This window comes from Telopea speciosissima, chromosome 2 (genome assembly GCF_018873765.1).
Source record: "Telopea speciosissima isolate NSW1024214 ecotype Mountain lineage chromosome 2, Tspe_v1, whole genome shotgun sequence".
NCBI lineage: Eukaryota > Viridiplantae > Streptophyta > Magnoliopsida > Proteales > Proteaceae > Telopea > Telopea speciosissima.
This window is the reverse complement of record NC_057917.1, coordinates 31,250,348-31,269,504: the sequence shown is the minus strand read 5'-3', so window position 1 is coordinate 31,269,504 and position 19,157 is coordinate 31,250,348. Positions and strand designations below refer to the sequence as shown.

Sequence of the window (19,157 nt, the reverse complement as noted above, 5' to 3'; positions counted from 1 at the left end):
CACAGTAGTGTCGGGGCTTGAGGCCCCTTTGAACATTAAACTTTATTTTGACATTGGGATGTAATTAAATACAATTTTGTTCTTTGATCACGATATATATGTATGCGTATGTATTTAGTATGATTTTGATAAACTGGTGATGTTGGAATAAGATGCAATTTACCTATATTATATCATTTATTTAGTTTCCACACTCTAATATTATGATTATATTATATTACTTCCACTGCTACTTTGGCTCTTATCACATTACTGGGTTGGTGGACATGGTACTACAAACGCAAATCCAAAATTTAGTTCCCAAATAGGAAAGGGAATCATTCCACGACCTCCGAGAATACACTACTACTTATTCTAAGAACAATACTAATCTACAATAGTTCTGGGTTCCTTGTCACTCCCTTCCTAACAGCAAATGCGACCAAAGATCAACATGTGGAACAAATCATAAGTATACTATGTCTATGTTGAGGTTAATTGGGAAGTTTTATTCATAAAAAAAAAATGAGCAAACCATCCTAGCCGTGTACTCATTACTTATCTTCTTGAATGCTCTAAAGAAGCTTCATCAAAGCTACAAAAAAACTTCAAAGAATAATGCAAAGATTTGGTTGTTATAATTAACATAACACCAAACCCATCCATCAGCAGTACATTATCCTCTTAACTTCATATAAACAGTTAATAGCACAAGAACAGACATTCAACTTAATAACGTGACTGGAAATACATTTTTCTTTTCTTCGTGTATTTATGACTCCTCACTAAAAATTATAGCACATGTTTCTTAGTATAGCACATTTTTCTTTTCTTGTATTTAAACCTTCCCATTATCCTTTGAGAGAGAGAGAGAGAGAGAGATTGCAGATTTTTTGAAAGACTCCACTACAAAAACAAATAGTTCGATCAAAGATCAGCAAAGAAATGATAAGTACTTGAATCTACAATTATAAGCCTGAAGGCTGAAACTGCTGCTGCAACGGCCATGCAGCTGAAACCACAAACGTTGAGCCAATGCCACGACTTCTGCGATGTTGTTAACTTATTCTTCTTCACCATTAGGTACATGTGGTTTGCAAGTATAAATGTGAGAGGGAATGTGCTGAATGCCCCAGTAAGGCTCATGAAATCTCCAAGGAATGGCATTAGAGCTGCCAATAGACTAGTTATAGCTAGGTAACCACCTCTTACAAGAATCCTGAATGATAAATTTTGAATTGAGAATGCACTTCCTTGAGATCTACCGTACTTAGTATCCAAGTACTCATAAGTTGGACTTGCAAATATCTGCAAGCAGAGGAAAGTATAAAGTTACTGAGCAATTAAGAAAACTAACTAAACACAAACAATTAGAGCAATGAGGTCTCCCCGTATCTCATGTACATTATTAGTCTAACTTTAAAATGAAAATTTGTATAATGACCATGGTTTCGTGTATCAAGATCAGATCGGATGGATTGGTCAATCCAATTGATCCAATACCGAAACCAAAAAAACTAACAAAAAATGTTTCTATGATGTTATGTGTGTCAGTAGGACCAGTTAGGATTAAATGGGAGAAGGACTGGGGCAGACCAATCCCGATCTTCATAATCTTGAACAGGGTTCTAAGTATTGGTAGATATCATATCGTATCGGCTGACAGTATCAGTCTCAGTGGGTACCGATACAATACATATTTTTTACAAAAATTTGTATCAACCAATACGGTTCAATTCGGAGCTGATGCGAGCCGATACAAGTAAAATACACTGGATATGCCTCCTTTAAACCAACAGAACAGAAAGCGTGAGTGAGACAAAATTGAGAGCAACCAAAGGCCTTGAAAACTAGTTTTTTTAACTTTTATTTTTGTTAAGCATCACTAGATTAGGTATAACCAACTCAAATCTTTGCATCAAAATGATATATGTTTGCATATTGCATAATAAGGTGTGTAATGCTTCAAAACTTTTATATGTATCATAAGTACATCCATGCATTTCTTAACCATTTCCATGTATATCTTTAGTGTATCTTGTGTCTATTCAATAAGATACGATACGTCATTTAAAATCAACCCTCTGATACGATTACATGATACCGATACTTAAATTCTTGGCTGGCACAATTTGGAATGGTCCAAACTGATGCTTATGCCATGCAAATATAACACAAAAGAGAGAACATCTGGGCTTCAGATATCCAATTCTTTCCATTATACAACTTCAGTGAAGAATGCTGTGTTGGAGAAGGGAGATATTCTGCTGCTAAATAGTAAGGCTTAGGAAGCATTGCTACAAGCTCGGAGGGGACCCAAAGCTGTAGAGAAATTTAAAATTTAGGCCACTTGAAGAATTTTTGTACCAAGGGGAGTGAGGCTAAAACTCAGTATAAACAAAGATTTGTAAAAATATAAGAGACCCTCATCTTTTATTCTTCGAAAATTCTGACCTCCTTTCTCAAACATTGATTTGGAGAATGAGCATTTAAGATCAGGAAGGGACATGGTGTATCTAAATTTAAAAGAAGTCAGCCATGAATTTGGCTCTGCTTGAATAGAAACCACAGCCACACGGCTGTCAAGAAAAAAAAAGGCCGTACCCAGTGCACAAGGCTCCCACGTTTAGCAGGGTTTGGGGAGGGTCAAATGTATGCAGCCTTACCCTTGTTTCCAAAGAGGCTGTTTCCAAGACTTGAACCCGTGACCAAGCGTTCAGCAAGTGAGCACTTGACCAATGCGCCACACGGCTGTCAAGGTATTAGTAAAATTCTTGGTAAAATGCTTTCAGGGGAAAAGAAAAGGCCAATAAGAAACTAAACAAAGATGAGATACAATGCACAGTCTACATGATCATAGCAAGTATCATTCGGTTAAATATGTCCTCAAAATAGGCAGGAGAAACAACACCATAATTTTAATCAACTTTATGGTTTGACTTGAATTCTAACTAATATAATCGTAGAAAAATAAACCAAGAAAACTAAATAGAAATTGCATGCTATTAAACTAAACAAATATAGCAATCAAAATATAACGCTTATAACAAGTTTGATTTGGTTAAAGATGGCCACAAAATGGGCACAAGAAGCAACTTCAGCATTTTCCAACTTTTTCATTGACTTGCAAAACCATTGTTGGTCATTGCATAATCCGTTGTCCCTCACGAGGCTTTTAATGAAGAGCACTACTTTGGTCAGGACATGTCATCCTCCTCCCAAACTAAACACACCATAAAAGGGGGACACCCATTTACACTATTTACCTTATCAAAACAATTTTAAAGCTAAAGATTGTTGTCCTTATCATGATCCTACAATCTTTTTGACTGCCAGCATCAAAAGAAAGCCCAGAAATAGATGGCTTGGAACATCTAATCAGACAAATCTCGGCTAAGGAGATGCTTTTGATGGGACCAATCAAATGATGAATGTGTGTGACCAAGAAGAGAAGGTAACATGCAGACCATCCTAACCAATTAATCCTCCAAAACGAAAGACAGAAAGAGTTAAGAGAGAGAAAGAGAGAGTTGTACATGCAAAGCAATGACTGTTTGCAGGAAGGCACCAATATTGGCCATCGCCTTCACCCAAACTGGACCTGTGACACTGTTGAGGAGATAGGTCGATGTTTTTGATCCATAAGCCCAATAGCCCATGAAGGTTACAGCAAACATTGGTATTATGCCAACCGTGAACTGAAAGTTCAGCGCCTTCAGCATGTTATTAACAACAGGCTTTCTTACAGTGGCCTGTTTCAAGGATAAGGTAGAACGTGAGTACTCATTTTTATAAGAGCAAAAAAATGCATCCTATGAATTTATCAAATTTTTGTTCTATAAAGAGCAACTGAGCAAGAATACAGATTCTGTTTCCAAAAAATATTGAAAGCTATCCATATGGCAGAGAACTCTCTTTTGAGGAACTTAAAATAAAGTTTTCACAACAACCTACATACCCATCGGTTGCCAAAAGATTTTAAATTTTACCAGCCTAAGCTTAGAAAATACACCTTCCCAAGTTTTACTAATCTAATAGAGAAAAGAATTAAAAAAAAAAAACAAAAAAGGAATTGCCAGCTTAATAGTTGACTAAGAAATCAATGGAGGTTGTGCCTTACACCTGGTAAGCACCAAACATAAACAATTGACCAAATTGTGTTGATAAGCATGTATACAAACATTGGAGAGTAAATATGAAGGGCAATGACCAATGCAGTAGCTTGACAAGTGTGTTCAAAATAAGTAAACAGTAAACACTGAATTGCAACTACCAACATAAATGAGTGGGTGTGTGGGGCTGCACATGTGTAACCCAAGGATGTTTTCTTGAACACAAACAATAATTCCACCAGTTCGACGACCCTAGGGCCCAAAAAAAATATAGCTATAATGGCCATTCAACAGAAATTGAGAAAAAATTTCAAATAAAATTTTCAGGAAACTATGATTTAACCATATCCAATTTATTATGTCAATTCAGAAAAACCTAATAGCACTTCACAGTATTTCCAACCGCAATTTGTGAATCTATCTTCTGTACCATTATGTGCATAAAACGTAAATATGATGTTTGATGTACAATCATAGGCACAATTTGATGTGACTACCTGTATCTCTGGAAGCATTCCTGTATTGAATGAAAAAACAAGATTTGCAGATGCAGCAATAGTGGTGAAGACCCTGCTTCCATTTGAACTTGGAATGCTGTAATCCCTAGCTGGAGCTTTTATACCTGTAAAATTAGAGCAACTGTTTATGCCACCTAGACTGTGTGGAAGCATTTCTATAATGTAAATATTAGTATCAAAAGGAAATACTCGAAAGGTTAACTAAACTCAGGCGATACAGACCAAGTTCGACTTGAAAGAAAACAAAATACTTCCACATCTACTGACTCATCTTGCATTTTGCCATAATCCCATTATTGGAAGGCATCGAAGCAAAGAGATCCAACAAGTATTTGGTAAGGAATTATATGTGATAATCATCAAAATTTTGTTTATTCGCATTTATTTAGCCACTGTGGGACCAGATATCTTAATTCAGGTGCTCTCCAGACTTCAGTTCCTCAACGGGTTTTGCATTCTTCCATTCATCACATCTTTAACATTTGTCCATAACTCAAGCAGGAATAGTTGGTTAGAAGGGTAGAGGAATGGATAATAAGAATATAAGAGACAGAGAGAGAGAGAGAGAGAGCAATGACTGAAGAGGACATAATGATGTAGATTGAAAGAGGAAGAGAAGAAAGGTTCAGCCAGCCATCAAGCCCAGCCAGTCCAACCAGCGTAGGCCCAAGTATCCATGGCCTTCATAGGCCAGATTAGGCCCAATACTGTTTATAATCAGTCCATGCATGGGGACTCTTTAGTAGTTTCTATTTTTTCTTTTATTTAGAAGTAGTTGCTAATTTAATAGTTGTTTCAATTTTGTTAATTCTCTGTAAGGTAGTTTCTATTTTGTAATAAGTTTCTAAAGTTGAGGCTGATATATTTATTGTAGGGGGATTCCCTTCTCCATGCAAGTAGGGTTTGGTTTCTTTTTTGCTGCTATTAAAAAATAGAGGACCCTTACATGCCCATGATTTTATACCAAACTATTCTATGGCCTTGCGTTTTTTATTTCCTCGCGAGATGCTTCTGTGAGAAACAGTGAAGCCTAAAGGGAAACTAGTGCTGCTGGTGTGAATCTAGCAAGGTAGAAGTGGGAAAATCTTGTCATATGTTCTACTTTCTAATCTCTTCAAATCTGTTCTGCACATTCAAGTATGCGATGTGATTTGTTTTCTTTGATTTAATTCTGTTTGAACAAAACTCTGTTGTGCTTCTTCTCAACATTGGTTGAGTGAACAAAACTCTGTTGTGCTTCTTCTCAACATTAGAGCTGAGTTTGTATGGGCTTTTTTTTTTTTGTGGTAAATAAAGTATATGGGCTGTATCACTGTAAAGGAGTTTCAGTATCTCATCGTAAGCTACTGTTGAAGCCAATACACAATCTTTGGTTATTGTTTTTTGCTCCTGTTGTTCAGCATATATGAGGTATTGATTGTGATTCATCCAGCAGCGGATCATGGTGAGTTTTTGGCATGTTGTTCCACCTAACATAACCTTCCTTCGGCTGTAATATGGGCTGATTTGACCTAAAATTGCTTGTTTCTGGTAGTTACTATGTCTGTTGATAAGTTGATATGCTGATGTACTGTTGTTCTAGAAAATCTAACCTGACCATTGGAATGGGTTGATCTTCAAGTATGATGTTCCATCTGTTGAGTAATGATTAAGGCTGTGTTGACATGTTTTTTTTGGGTGAATTAAAAAGTTCATTAGCAAAAGAGAAGAAGAATACAGGGGGGCCCTGAAGAGGAGAAGAAAACCCCAGGAATCAACAATGAGCCAGTTCTATGGGGTGCCTGAACAACAAGAAGGAGCTAGCGATAACTTTGCTTTAATTTCAAAGGAAATGGAATCCCAAATCTTCTGATATGAGCGAGAGTTGGAGGTCCATTTCCTGATATTGCGCTCCATCCAAATGTGATTGAGAATTGCACAAAAAGTCATTTTGCCGACTGAGTCGCAAATAGAGGAGCCAGCAAAGGTCATATCAATCCAGATCCATTCTCTAGAGAAAGGGAGAATTCTTCTGCGAGTAGGCCAACACTTGCACAAGATTCCTTTCCAGATAGCAGCAGCAGTAGGGCACTCAAAGAAAAGATGATCCAAGTCTTCAGTATTGTTCCAGCAGAGGCAGCAAGCAGGGGAGACTAAGATCTGCCGGGTGCAAAGAAATGCCTGAGTTGGGAGGCATTTGGTGAAGACTCTCCAGGCAATGTAGCAGTGATGAGGGATGTGATGTTTGAACCAAAGAAGCTTGCGCCAAGGAACCAGAGTGCCTTTCAGACGGACAAGATCCCAGGCTGCCTTGGAGGAGAAGGAGCAAGAGTTGTTAGACAGCCAAGTAACACAGTCACCTCTTGCCACAGACCTTCTGGGAATGGATGGGAGCTCATTCCAAATGAGGCAGAGGGAGGTGGAAGAGGAGGGGGGGGGGGGGGGGAGCCCAGCCAGCTTGATCGATGATGTCGGCCACTAAGGATAGCCTGTTGAGATCCGAAGCATAAATGATTCTCGGAGTGACCAAGTGGAGAAGAATTCCCATGGGGTGCCAGTGGTCCAACCACAGGTTGGAGGAGAGGCCATCACCGATTGTGGAGCGGATGACTTAGAGGACCAGATGGTGGCTAGCAAGAATCTTGCGCCAGACCCAAGAGGCATCTGACAAGACTGGGGCAGACCAGATTGAGTCCTGGCGAAGAAGGCCTGAATATAACCAATCGACCCAGATACTTCTCTGCTTGGAGGCAATCGACCCAGATACTTCTCTGTGTTGACATGTTATTCTGTCATAGGCATTCATGTAATTCCAACTGGAGATAAAGCCAACTAGAACCAAAACCAGGATCTGCTTGGGTTTAATGCAATCGGCTAGGGCAGAATGGATGATTAGATGAAATTAGGGTTAGGGTTTAATGGAGTTTAGGGTTTGATGGTATGGGTAGGATAAGCTGATGTGGAGGAGTCTCCTATTGAAGGTCTTGAAGTGTTCTAATGAAATTACAGATATAAGCCAAGATAGGTATCGATTTAGGAAAGGTTTTGGGTTTTGGCAAAGTGAAAGGAGAAGAGATCTAGGGTTTGGAGTTAGGGTTAGGGGCAAGGATTAGGAGAAGAAGGGTTTGGGGGATTGGGGATTATATGCTTACCAGTTGTTAGATGGATCCTTGAACTGATAGCAGATCTGAATAACTGAGCTATGAATCTTCACACACTCGGCAGTAGCAAACTTGAACAAACTTGAACAAACTCGAAGGAGAGAAGCAGTGAACTAGTGAAGGCTATCTCAGCCTCACCTTCACAGCCTATCTCAGGACAGTGGAATGCATTAAAGAAATATTCTTCTTTATTAAATCGTGGGGGGCTCAATTGAGCTCTTATGTTATATAGCCTTTAAGGCTGGACAGAAAATAAATTCTAACTATGAGTAGGACTCAAAATAGAAATAGGAATGCTAACTAAGACTAGGACTTCTAATTAGGATTCAAACTTGCACTAGGAATCCTAACTTAGAATTACAACTCAATAAAGAATAATAGAAACAAAGACTAATTTAAATAAATCCTAACAACCCCACGACAGCTGCTGGTGTAGGGAAATTCCCCTACACCTACCCGCTGGTTACTTATGCTGGTGTAGGGAAGAATCCCTACACCTACGGCAAGTTTTAGACAACCAGTTTACATCAACTCCCCCCCCCTCTTAAAAACATTCGTCTCCGACGAATGGATGAAAGACATGTAGTACTCGTAGAGATCTGGATCAAGGCGCTTGAAGTCGTCAGCGTGAATCCAGGTACAATCACTGTCAAGACGATCCTTCCATTTAACAAGGAAAGAGTAATAGCCGCAACCACCCCGCATAGTAGTAAATTTGTTGTCAACCACATTCTCAATGACATTAGCAGTAGGAGTAGTAAAATATGGGAGGCAGAGAGCATGTTCAGTATCACCTTCATCCGAATGGTGGCCGACATAGAGAGTGAGGTCAGCCATGTTGAAAACATTGTTAATCTTCATGGACGGGGGAAGCTCGAGCATATAGGCATTGGTCCCAATACGTTGGAGCACCTTGAAAGGACCCATCTTACGAGGATGGAGCTTATGATTGGCCCCAGAAGGAAGTCGCTCAGGAGAAATACGAACCATCACCAAATCACCAGGTTGGAATTCCACATATCGGCGATGACGATCAGTTGCTGCCTTGTATCCTTCATTGTTAGTAGCAATACGTCGGCGAACGTCGGCATGGACCTCGGTGATGTGGCGGAGGAACTCATCAGCTTCCACACTAGCACGAACATGAGGAAGAGGAAACAAGTCCACGGGGGGCTTGGGTTGCATACCCAAAACAATCTCAAATGGGGTACGGCCAGTGGTCCGATTGACAAAACTGTTGTATGCGAACTCAGCAATATTAAGGATAGAAGGCCAATCTTTCACATGATCTCGAACAAGACATCGGAAGAGATTACCTATCTGTCTGAGGATGAAAAGCGGTGGAAAACTTCAGCTTGGTATTGGTCTTCATCCACAGGGTCTTTCAAAAATAGCTAGTGAATTCATCACGATCAGAAACAATAAACTCGGGTAGCCCATGAATATGTACCACCTCTTTGAAGAAGAGTTTGGCTATGTGACTTGCATCAAATGTCTTCCGGCAGGGAAGAAAATGAGCCATCTTCGAAAACCTATCTACCACTACAAATATAGAATCATGACGCTCCCGGGTAGATGGTAAACCCAAAACAAAATCTATGCTGATATGTAACCAGGGGCATGAGGCACTGGAAGACGTGTGTAGAGACCTATGTTTTGCTTATCACCCTTGGCAAGCTGACAAGCACGACATCGTTGTATCACTTGTTGTACATCGCGCTGAAGATGTGGCCAATAATACAAATCAGCAACTGCAGCATATGTCTTGCTAACGCCAAAATGCCCTCCCATGCCACCACCATGTAGCTCCCTAATGAGGTGTTATCGAAGGGACGTGTTAGGGATACATAGGCGTGTCCCTAAGAAAAGATATCCATCACGTGAGGAGTATTTGGCATCAGTTCCACCTTGCTGTAATGTAGTCTGAATGGGAGAAAAATCAGAATCAGCCATGTACTCGTCCCTGATATGTTCGATGCCTGTACTATGAGTAGAAGAGTTGGACATGGTGAGCACTTTCCTACTCAGCACATCAGCTACCTGGTTCTCTTCGCCTGCCTTGTACTTCAGAGCAAAATTAAACTCTTTGAGATAAGCAATCCATTTGGCATGTCGGTTGCTTATGGATGGCTGAGAATGGAGATACTTAAGGGCTTCATGGTCAAAATATAGAATAAATCCCTTGCCCACAAGGTAGTGTCTCCAATGCTTTAGATTCTGGATAACTGCATAAAGTTCCAAATCATAGGTAGAGTAACTCTGCTTAGCATCGTTGAGTTTCTCATTTTAGTAGGCAAGGGGATGATTTGATTGCATGAGAACTCCTCCAATCCCAACATGGGATGCATCTATAGCTACCTCAAATATGACATCAAAGTTTGGAAGCCGTAGAACAGGTGCCTCAGTCATCTTTTACTTGATCAATGCAAAAGCTTTGGTAGCAGCCGATGTCCACTGGAATTTGCCCTTACTTTCCTTCATGCATTCAGTAATGGGTGTCATGATGCCACTGAAATTCCGAATAAAACGCCGATAAAAGGATGCTAGGATGTAGAAGCTCCTGACCTTTGTCAAGGTTTGTGGTACTGGCCAATCGACTATGCTTTGCACTTTCTCTGGATCAGCTTCAACCCCTTTTGAAGATATAATAAACCCAAGGAAGACAACCTTAGGCAACATAAAAGAACACTTTTTGAGGTTGATGAAGAGTTTCTCTATACATAACACTCTCAACACGTGCTTCAGATGATCGAGATGGTTCTCAATGGTGTGACTGTAGATAAGAATGTCATCAAAGTAAACCACGAGAAACTTGCCGATGAATGGACGAAGTACCTATGTCATTACACGCATGAAGGTGCTTGGCGCATTTGAGAGACCGAAGGGCATCACTTTCCATTCATATAGACCATCCTTTGTTTTGAAAGTAGTCTTCCACTCATCTCCTGGACGGATCCAAATCTGATAATATCTGCTCTTCAAGTCAATCTTCGAATAGAAGGAAGCACCCGTAAGCATATCTAACATGTCGTCAAGTCGTGGAATCGGAAATCTGTACTTGACAATGATCTTGTTTATTGCCCTACTATCAATACACATTCTCCATGTACCATCTTTCTTTAGAGTAAGTAATGTTGGGACAGCACATGGACTCATGCTCTCAACAATAAACCCCTTACGAATCAGGTCATCCACTTGTCTCTTAAGCTCAGCATGCTCAGTAGGGCTGAGACGGTAAGTGGGCAGATTTGGTAGCACCGAACCTGGTACTAGGTCAATGGCATGCTGAATATCCCTCATAGGAGGTAGCTCATCTGGAAGATCGTCTGGTACTAGATCTAAGAAGTCATCAAGTAGATCTTTTATGGGCTTGGGGTGAATAGTAGTAATGGTTGGCGACACTGCTTTCATGACCAAGGCTAGTATCAACCCTGTCTCTTCACTGGTAGTAAGGAATTCACAGTGGGGTAGGGACAAAAGTCGTGGCTCCATGGGTTTTGCCTTAATAGTACCTGTACTAGCATGTGGCACCTGACTGCTTGATCCTTCTTTCATTGGCTGTTTATTATCAATAGTCTTCAAAATTTGTTGTCGCTTCAACTGGGCAGCTCTAAGCCTTGGCTTCATCAATGGTATATTTAGTGGGTTGAGAACCAGTGGTTTTCCCTTGAAGTCAAAGAAACACTGATTCTTTGTACCTCCCGTCAACACATTGTTATCATACAACCATGGTCTCCCAAGTTATACATCAGTCAAAATCATAGGAATCACATCACACCAGACATTCTCTTCGTAACCAGAAATCTTAAGTGGTACTAAACATCGTTGATTAACCTCTAGAGTGACGCTATTAAGTAAAGATACCTTGTAGGGTTGTGGGTGAGGTTCAGCCTTAAGCTTCTCTTCAATGACAAAGGCTTGAGAAACTACGTTGACGCAACTACCACTGTCCACGACCACTTGTGCTGTTGCTGATCCACTATGCATCAGTGTATAAAAGATGCAATGCCGACGCCAATCCTCTCCTTTAGATTCAGCAACCAGAATGCGGGTTACTACATTCACTTCATAAATATCATCTTCCAAAGTATCATCATAATCTTCTCCCTCAAGGGCAGCATTAGCAGCCCAATTGTCATTAAGCTATGGGTCACACACTTGGACATCTGGACTAGCTTCCATAGCTGCAATTATTGAATTGGACTTCCCTCTTTGTGGACAGTATCGTGCATAATGACCCTCTTGCTGGCAATGGAAACACTTCTTGGGGTTTTGACTACCCATAGGTGCCTTACCTTTTCCCTCGGTAGTTGGTGGAGTTCGAGTAGGGAAACCACTAGCTCTATTAGGAGTAAAAGCTCTCCTAACATCACCGGACTGTGGTGTGAACCTTCGTGGGGCACCTATGATTAAATCTTCAGCATTCATGGCCTTTTCAAAACAGTGATTCAGATTATATATTCAACCACACCCATGTCAATCCTCAATCCCAACTTGAAACGGGATATAAGCTGGTCATCATTCTCATCTACAACCGTTCTTGAGAGCAAGTCATTAAATTTATCAATATACTCCTCAATTGTTAAAGTACCTTGTCGTATAGTGTTTGGCTGATAACGCAAATGCCTCTGATAAGGAGGTAGGTACTTTTCTTTGAGAATCTCTTTCATAGCTGCCCAAGTAACTGATTCCATGTGACGACGGATCAGTCTGTCTTCATGTGTACGCCACCAATCTCTAGCTCCTCCAGTTAACTTAGTAGTGGCCAGCTGCATCTTTCGGTCCTCAGACAACCAAAACCACTTGAAGTAGTCATCTAAAGCACTCAACCAGTCATCGAATGCAATAGGGTCATGTTTCCCATTATATTCTTTCAGATCCAGCTTTACCTTATGCTTGTCATCACGGAAGTACTGATTTCCACTTGATAACCTTGTGTGTCTGTTGTGGGGTTAAATACGCGTACCCCCCTAAAATGCACCCAATATTCCTCGTACCCCCCTAAGGTTCCGACAAGTCCACATACCACCCCTACTTTATCCCCCTAAAGCCATTTAAGTCCACACCAGGTGTTAAATGCTAAAAAATGACCAAACTACCCTTTCTTCTATCTTTTCTAAAATTTGAAAAGACCTAATTGCCCTAAACTATTTGCTAAAATTTAAAAAGACCAAAATTCCCTCATCTTCCCCAAATCATCATCTTCTTTTACATACCCACCACCACCGCCCACCATTAACACCATCACCACCGTGAAACCCCACCTCCAGCACCACCTCCAACTCCTCCACCCTTACCGATTCTACCACTGAGTCCCCCTCCCTTGCCTATTCCTCCAACACCGTCGCCCTTACCAAAGCGCCTCACCAATGCTTGAAATTGGTCTGACAAGAGACAACCCAGAATTCGTAAACAACGATTTTCCTTGCCCAAGAAGAACTTCCACAGAGCTTTGAAGCTCTACTTGATGCCCTACAATCAGTCTCCGGATACCAAACCGCAGCTCAGGGTTCAGCTTCTTAAAATAAGATGATGGCATCTTACCCTCTCAAATAATACAGAATTGCTCGAATTCCACAATTGCTGGAAATTTGCAATTTCAAAATGTGCAAATCCGTAAGTGTAAACTTCATCTTCATTAATTGGGTAAATGTTCCCATAAAAAATTCGGCTTACGGCTTCGAAAAGGCGCAGGAAGCGGTTTTGCGGAGAAGAACAAGAGGCAATGGACGCAGCAAAAATGAAGATGGAAGAGAAGACTATCAGTAAAATGGAGGAGAAGTTCTCTGCATTTCCGTTCGAACCTTATCGTATACAACTCGATTTCATGAAAGCTCTCTATCGCTCACTTGACAAAGGAGGGGTTGCCATGCTCGAAAGCCCCACTGATAACTCACACTCTCTCACCCCAACCTTTTTTTCCTCACGGGATTGGTTGGGATTTCTCTAATTAATTGTGAGATTCCGTTCTGATTTATTCTTCATTTCGAAATTTATTTTGCGGATACAGGGACTGGTAAAACCCTAAGCATCATTTGTAGGGCTTTGCAGTGGATTGCATATCGAAAGCAACAGTTGAAGTCTGAAACAGGACGCGTTTCTGGTCGGAATGGGAGCACTGGAGATCAACATGTTTCTGATGATGAACTAGATTGGATGAGGAGCTTTGTTCTGGTTTCAGAGAGGAAAGACCAAAAACAGGAGAAGGCCAATGAACTAGGTCATAGATCCTGGGGATTTGACAAGAGGAAGTTCAAGAATGATTGCAGAGATTTGTTCTCCAGGAGCGGGGAGGAAGAGGAGGATATCGGTAATCAGAAAGGGCTTGTGATGCCGCAAAAGACTAGAGATACGGTGGAGTTGAATGAGGAGGAGGAGTTCTTGATGGAAGAGTATGAGAGCGAAGATGAAGGCAAAAATGATGGGAATCCAAAGAGGAAGGCAAATAATGTTAGTTACAACTCGCCAAGTGATCGAGACGAGGATGGTTTGAGAGATGAGGAGGAAGAGGAGGATTTGAAGGTCTATTTCTGTAGTCGGACCCATTCCCAAGTCTCGCAGTTTATAAAGGAGTTAAGAAGAACAACTTTTTTTTCAGAGGCGGTGTTGGCGGAGGAATAGGCAAAGGAGGGGGATTCGGTGGTGGAATCGGTAAAGGTGGAGGAGTTGGAGGTGGTGTTGGAGGTGGGGCTTCATGGTGGTGGTGGTGATGGTAGTCATAGTTGTCATGGCGTCGCCATGGCGTCGCCATGGCGCCGCCATGGCGTCCTGGCGTTGGGAGAGGGGGCATATCGAGCTACGCCATGGTGGATGTCAATATATCGTTCGATATGGCTTCCATGGCGACGCCATGGCGTCGCCATGGACGCCATACCACGATATGTTGGCATATCGGTCGATATTTGTACATATAAAAGTTAGATTAAAATTTTTTTTTTTTAAACCATTTAATAGCTTAGATGCTTTGCTCCAAATCACATACACTAAAGAAAGACTATTGCTATCAAGCTTGAAGAAACAAAGTTAGCCTATCATTTGATTTTTACTATTGCTTTCAATTATTTGATAGGTTAATCTATATTTTCAATTTTTCATACTTTCATATACACTAATGGATATTAGTTACACTTTCATGAATTAAACCATAGTGGCATAGTATATTAGTAGTAGTGTAGTACACTTTCATGTTGATTTTTGATGTTATAGGACATATATTATAGCATACTAAATGACATTAAAAATACAGAAAATAAAAAATTAAACATGGTCGACATGCTCGCCATGGCAACGCCATGGCGGGCGACATGTCGATATATCGACGTGACACCCTTCCACCGACTTGGATCGCCGTGACGCCGTGACAACTATGATGGTAGTATTGGTTATGTAAAAGAAGATGATGATTTGAGGAAGATGAGGGCATTTTGGTCTTTTCAAATTTTAGCAAATAGGTCAGGGCAATTAGGTCTTTTCAAATTTTAGAAAAGATAGAAGAAAGGGTAGTTTGGTACTTTTTTAGCATTTAACACCTGGTGTGGACTTAAATGGCTTTAGGGGGTAAAGAAGGGGTGGTATGTGGAATTTTCAGGGGTGGTACGTGGACTTGTCAGAACCTTAGGGGGGTACAAGGAATATTGGGTGCATTTTAGGGGGGTACGCATATTTAACCCGTCTGTTGTGTGGGAACCCTCTGTGGTAACCTACTTGGATATCTGTTGTTGGTGTAGGAAGCAGCAGCTTCAATTTGTGGCATCTGTTGTGGAGGTGCAGTAGGACCTTGTTGTGACAGTTTATCAACCTGTTGCTTGATGGTCTTTACATCTTCAGATAAAACCTTGACTATTTCAACCAGTTGCTGTAGAGTGATTGGATCACTTGATTTTGGAGAACCCACAGCTTGCTCTGATACCAAAATAATGTAATTCCAATTGGAGATAAAGCCAACTAGAACCAGAACTAGGATATGCTTGGGTTTAATGCAATCGGCTAGGGCAGAATGGATGATTAGATGAAATTAGGGTTAGGGTTTAATGGAGTTTAGGGTTTGATGGTATGGGTAGGATAAACTGATGTGGAGGAGTCTCCTATTGACGGTCTTGAAGTGTTCTAATGGAGTTACAGATATAAGCTAAGATAGGTATCAATTTAGGGTTTGGGTTTTGGGTTTTGGGAAAGTGAAAGGAGAAGAGATCTAGGGTTTGGAGTTAGGGTTAGGGTAAGGATTAGGAGAAGAAGGGTTTGGGGGATTGGGGATTATATGCGTACTTCTTGTTGGATGGATCCTTGAACTGATAGCAGAGCTGAATAACTGAGCTATGAATCTTCACACACTCGGTAATAGCAAACTTGAACAAACTTGAACAAACTCGAAGGAGAGAAGCAGTGAACTAGTGAAGGCTACCTCAGCCTCACCTTCACAGCCTATCTTAGGACAATGGAATGCATTAAAGAAATATTCTTCTTTATTAAATCGTGGGGGGCTCAATTGAGCTCTTACATTATATAGCCTTTAAGGCTGGACAGAAAATAAATTCTAACTATGACTAGGCCTCAAAATAGAAATAGGAATGCTAACTAGGACTAGGACTCAAAATAGAAATAGGAATGCTAACTAAGACTAGGACTTCTAATTAGGATTCAAACTTGCACTAGGAATCCTAACTTAGAATTACAACTCAATAAAAAATAATAGAAACAAATACTAATATAAATCCTAACAATCCCATGACTGCTGCTGGTGTAGGGAAATTCCCCTACACCTACCCGTGGTTACTTATGCTGGTGTAGGGAAGAATCCCTACACCTGCGGCTGGTTTCAAAAACCGAGACGAGATTGAAGGCGAAATAGAGAATACGATGTCTAGGCTGATATCTCGGTGGTCTCGGTCATCTCGGTGGGAAACCTTGGTATACAGACACTTATTTATGTAAACCTTGGTATACAGACAGTCATTTAGGCCACAAAGCAGGATAAACACTTACTTGTGCCAAAAACCAGGACACATTTTAGTAAATGTTTTTATATTTGTTATTTCATTTACTTCAGATATTATTCTTAAATAAGCAAATACCGCCCTATTTGAATCCAATAAAAAAGTTAAAAATCAAATTCCAAAGGATAAAAAGTGAACCCCCAAGGTCAAGAACAAAAACTGGATTTTTGGCAGTAAGTGCAATATTCAACTTTTAAATTTTAGGTTTAGCTTTCCAATAAATCCAAGATTGCTTAAATCTGATTTAAATTGAAGGAGTTATGTTTCAGTCAAACCTTATTTGGTGTGCGCGAATGCTTTCAAAATCATTCTGAATGAAAATATTTGTTTAGACATCAAAACAAATAAAAATTTTACCGAACTTTCGGTTTTTAGCAACGTTTTACCATATTAAGATTTATGCAATTTTTTTATTTGAGAAAAACCCCTGCATTTAAAAGTTGAAAATTGCACCTACCGCCAAAAATCTAGTTTTTTATCTTGACTTGGGGGGGTTGACTTTTTATTAGTGTTTAAAGTATCGGTCCATATCGTATCGTATCGACCGATATGTCTCGGTATCGGTCGGTGTCGATACGATACATACCGATACGTCTCTATTTTTTAAAAAAATAAAATGTCTCGATTGTATCGATATGTATCGACCGATACATATTGATATGATACGATACGGTCGATACATATCGATACAGCTGAGACGTCTTTTTCATTTTTTTATTATTTTTTAACGTATCAGTATGTATCGACCGGTACATATCGATACGTCTCGACACACTTAAGTAGCACATGGATTTTTTTCATTTTTTCCACCAGAACACGATACAGAGAGCCTCCAGGCAGAAAAAAGCCCTGTCCAGCCAAGGGAAAAACCCCAAAATCAAGGTTCAAACCCATTTTTTCGACCTGATTTTTTGAGGGCTTCAATTCCTTGGTCAAAAATGATTCGACATCAAAAGGAGGTGGAATCACAGCCTTTGCTGCATCCGACAACCCAGATTCGATATCAAAAGGTGTTCTTTCACGACATTAGCCACTCCAGAGCAGTACACACGATTCTACTATGAGTGGGAGAGTAACTACCATTAGTATTTCGACTGGGCTCAGTATTGTGCTTATGTTCGGTCAGTACACAACATCATCCTAGTCGCTCCTATTCTTGAAGACCCTTACAGACATGACTTTGATCCACCCCAACATTCTTCATGGCAATAGAGTGACTTTACATGTAAGAAATCTCATCTTTTAATCTTTTAAAACAATTTCAAAGTGCCGCATTTGTCTGGTTATTGATTATTCACAATTCAGAGTGTATATGGATGATATATGACATAAATTGATTGTTTATATTGTTTTTTGTGTCCAAAAGTATATTTCCATGTGTATTTTGATCATTTTCATGCGTTTCTGCACCGATCGATACGTATCTCTGATACGATACGATATGATAAGATACGTCTCTTAAATGTTTTACTTAAGATCATAGTACTAAAACTCGCGAAATTTCGGTTGAGATATCGAATATTTCGAGTATCTCGACCTGTCCGAAACGAAACGCAAGTCCGAAATGAAAAAATGCAATATTTCGGAAATTTCAGAAATTTCGGTCATCTCGTTTTGGAAATTTCGGTCATCTCGTTTCGAAAATTTCGGAAATCTCGGACATTTTTGGCATTTTACACCCACAGAAAAATACCATATTTCAACCGAGATTTCGACGAAATTTCGGTATCTCGGAAATTTTGGTCAGACCGAAACACCAAAACGAAACGAGATTTAGTACCATGCTTAAGATATTAGGCATAAATAAGTGTCTGTCTTAGTTTCTGACTTTTGAAGTGTCTGTCCTGGTTTCCCACAAAGTCAAACTCCTATTTGGACTTTGATTTTTCAAAATCTGATAGTGTTATTGTGTTTAAATAGCCTAAAATAGGCTGAGTACCAAGTTTTAGGCCCAACCTAGCTCTAAAACCCACCGAAACCAGCCTTCGAGTTCCAAAAAAAAAAAATGTACCAACTTGCCGAGATCTCGGCCCAACTCGGTTTGTTGGCTGGGCGAAACCGAGTTCTTGAACCTTGGTCATAGGGATTTGAAGATATACTTCTGTTTCTCATTAGTTTCTATTTTTAGTCCTTTGCTAATAACTTGGAATCCAACCGTTGGATCTTCTTCCTACTTTGAGGGATTCAAGTACCATTAGTTACCAATCTGACCTAAGTTTGGGGTTAATCTGAACCCAAGATTGGGGATTATCTGTGGTGTTTAGGCAGCTGGTTGTGGGGCATATGATTCTGTTGTGGGTGAGATTCTGAAATCTACCATGGCATTAGATTGAATCCTTTACATAAGTTTCCATTGAGGTCAAAAACTAGTTCTGCCTTGATGCTGAAATTCTTCTCCACCCTCAAGACGAGGGA

At 40.2% G+C, this 19,157-nt stretch overlaps 1 protein-coding gene across 3 annotated transcripts in view; it reads right to left on the bottom strand.

Annotated features, from left to right (window-relative positions):
• Positions 1-851: 851 nt before the first annotated feature.
• The window catches only part of LOC122652524 (probable proline transporter 2), a 57,842-nt gene continuing 39,536 nt past the window's right edge, over positions 852-19,157 (bottom strand). For all 3 annotated transcript variants that reach the window (XM_043846288.1, XM_043846290.1, XM_043846287.1), the window contains 3 exons: positions 4,589-4,713; positions 3,516-3,731; positions 852-1,287 (listed from right to left, as the gene is read on the bottom strand). In XM_043846288.1, the coding sequence (XP_043702223.1) occupies positions 907-1,287; positions 3,516-3,731; positions 4,589-4,713 (722 nt within the window). In that variant the 3' untranslated portion in view covers positions 852-906. The remainder of the gene's footprint in view (positions 1,288-3,515; positions 3,732-4,588; positions 4,714-19,157) is intronic.